The following is a 2,175-nucleotide window of genomic DNA, read 5'->3' on the forward strand; positions in this document are numbered from 1 at the left end:
AAAGGATTTCTATAGAACATATTTCTACCTGTCTATGTTCATATCTGATTTAAAATGTAAGATCGTTAACTGCAAATATAGTTAAGGTAATTTTATAAGTAAATACTGTTTCTTCATCATTAACACAGAATAAACATAAAGGACTTCGAAACAGGAGGTTGACAGGTGTGAAACCTCAAACTGGTTCATGAGTATTTAAATTACACAACAGTGAAAGGCATATTTCTTGTTCAGGATAAAACATTTGTTATTTGCTTTCTTTCAGAATAAAGTACAATAGAATATTATTATATTATATATATTATATAATGATGTACTAAAAACCACTTCATCAACAAAAGTTAACAACTATATAGGTAGGTTCTTTTTTATATTTATTTTTTACTTCATTGTCTAGGACACAACTAAATAAATAGGTACAAAAGTCACATTTCAAAGCACTACATATATGCATCCCACTGAGCTTGCATTATCAGTACCTGTCTGAAAGCTGTCCTGAGAAGAAGGATCCAACAAGAACTCCTAGAAAGTAAAGTGTGGACGTGAATGGCTGCTTCCACTGCTCACTACACACCAGGTCAAACTGGAAAAGCAGTTCATTAAACAGATATATTTAGAAATAATAAAAGCACAAACAAAAGTCACAAAATTTTTTCAAAGAATATTGGAAAAAATCAAATACATTGATGAGAGGGATATCCTTCCTCACTTTCCTACCTCTGAGACTATGGTGGACTGGTAGATATCTCTGCTGTAGCTCCACCCATCCACACAGCCCTCCTGCTCCAGGTCCGTGAGGTTGACGTCTCTGCCAGGAATGAGTCCCTGAGCAGAGAGATTCCTGACCATATCTAGCCTGTATCTGCTACATCTGCTCAGCTCCTGTTTCCCATTCACCACCTCACAGTCACAATGACACACATATTATTGGTACTACTGAGGAATTTAATTTGAATAACAACACAAAAGCATCAGCATGCAAGTGTTGTGAAAATTAGCTGCAGACAAAAGCTCGACATGTGACATGGCCATTAACTTGGATGTTACCATCTATAAATAAACTTATGTGACATAGACATATGCGGTCACACCACTTTTTATGTAGAGCTGACTTATAAGTTGACTAAAACAGCAGACATAAGCAGGAGTTTAAAAAATAACATGAAATGGTACCGTAGAATCTGTCTAAATCAAAAAGTCTAAATTAATGCAGGAATCAAGTCAGGACAGCAATAAATGAAAAAAAGCATTTATTTCCTCACTTTTACTTCAAAACATACTTTATTTTTAGGATCCTACTGAATGCAAATGTCACAATGTGTCCACTGCCCAAAATGCCTGTAAGAATAGTAAAGGAATAATTAAGACATACTGTCAATTCACTATAAATCTACTGGTGGCAAAGAAATGTCAACTTTCTCTATAAGTGAGCAATCTATTTGTCCAAACTTGTAATCAACAGTTTGCTGACAGTTGTACACTGATTTACCTTTATTGGGATGATAACATTCAGCCAGTCTTGGGTCAGGTTCACCTCTGGAATCATGCAGTGGTGACTGGGAATGTCAGCCACAAAGATGATGGATAAAACTCCGGATCCATTGGGGATGGTGCTGGCACAGAGCAGGAAGAAGACAATCTGCTGGAAAAGTCCCCAGTGACCCAGGAAGGCTGTGGTTTCATCATAATTATACATAATCTCAAAATTCTCTTCTTTGTAACACCTCTGTCTTCTATGTCTTCCTGCAAATGTGTCTTATCTACAGTCTGTATATGTGCAGTTGACTATGCCCTTTTGTGCTCGTAAAAATTTATTACAGCTTTAAGCACATCACAACACACATTGTTATCAAATATTTTATTATTATACACACATTAATCTTTGTTCCTGCAGAGAGAGAGATACAGTTTCTTTGAAATACAAAGGAAGGGAGATACAATAATCAAATAAAGGAACATCTAGGAAGGAAGGTTTAGTTACAGCTCTGTGATGTGAGCTAGAAATCGATGGATTGACATTGACTATTGATTAAATATTCAATTTAAAATGTTGATAGTTGGGCATACTGGACAACATGGCTGCACATCTCTCAGTAAATAATAACCATCAACTATTAACGCCAAGCAATAGTATGAATAGTAATTCATATTTGAAAGAAAATCTGGGGCAGCCAG

The 2,175-nt window shown here is 35.7% G+C and overlaps 1 protein-coding gene across 1 annotated transcript in view; it reads right to left on the reverse strand.

Annotated features, from left to right (window-relative positions):
* LOC118331622 (solute carrier family 22 member 5-like) overlaps positions 1–1,729 on the reverse strand; it is a 5,899-nt gene extending 4,170 nt beyond the window's left edge. Inside the window, exons 1-3 of the mRNA XM_035666681.1 lie at positions 1,490–1,729; positions 718–900; positions 480–583 (exon numbers count right to left, since the gene is read on the reverse strand). Coding sequence (XP_035522574.1) covers positions 480–583; positions 718–900; positions 1,490–1,696 — 494 coding nt within the window. The 5' untranslated portion in view covers positions 1,697–1,729. The remainder of the gene's footprint in view (positions 1–479; positions 584–717; positions 901–1,489) is intronic.
* Positions 1,730–2,175: the final 446 nt, after the last annotated feature.

This window comes from Morone saxatilis, unplaced genomic scaffold (genome assembly GCF_004916995.1).
Source record: "Morone saxatilis isolate NCDOM2014 unplaced genomic scaffold, NCSU_SB_2.0 Contig20, whole genome shotgun sequence".
In the NCBI taxonomy this organism is placed as follows: domain Eukaryota; kingdom Metazoa; phylum Chordata; class Actinopteri; family Moronidae; genus Morone; species Morone saxatilis.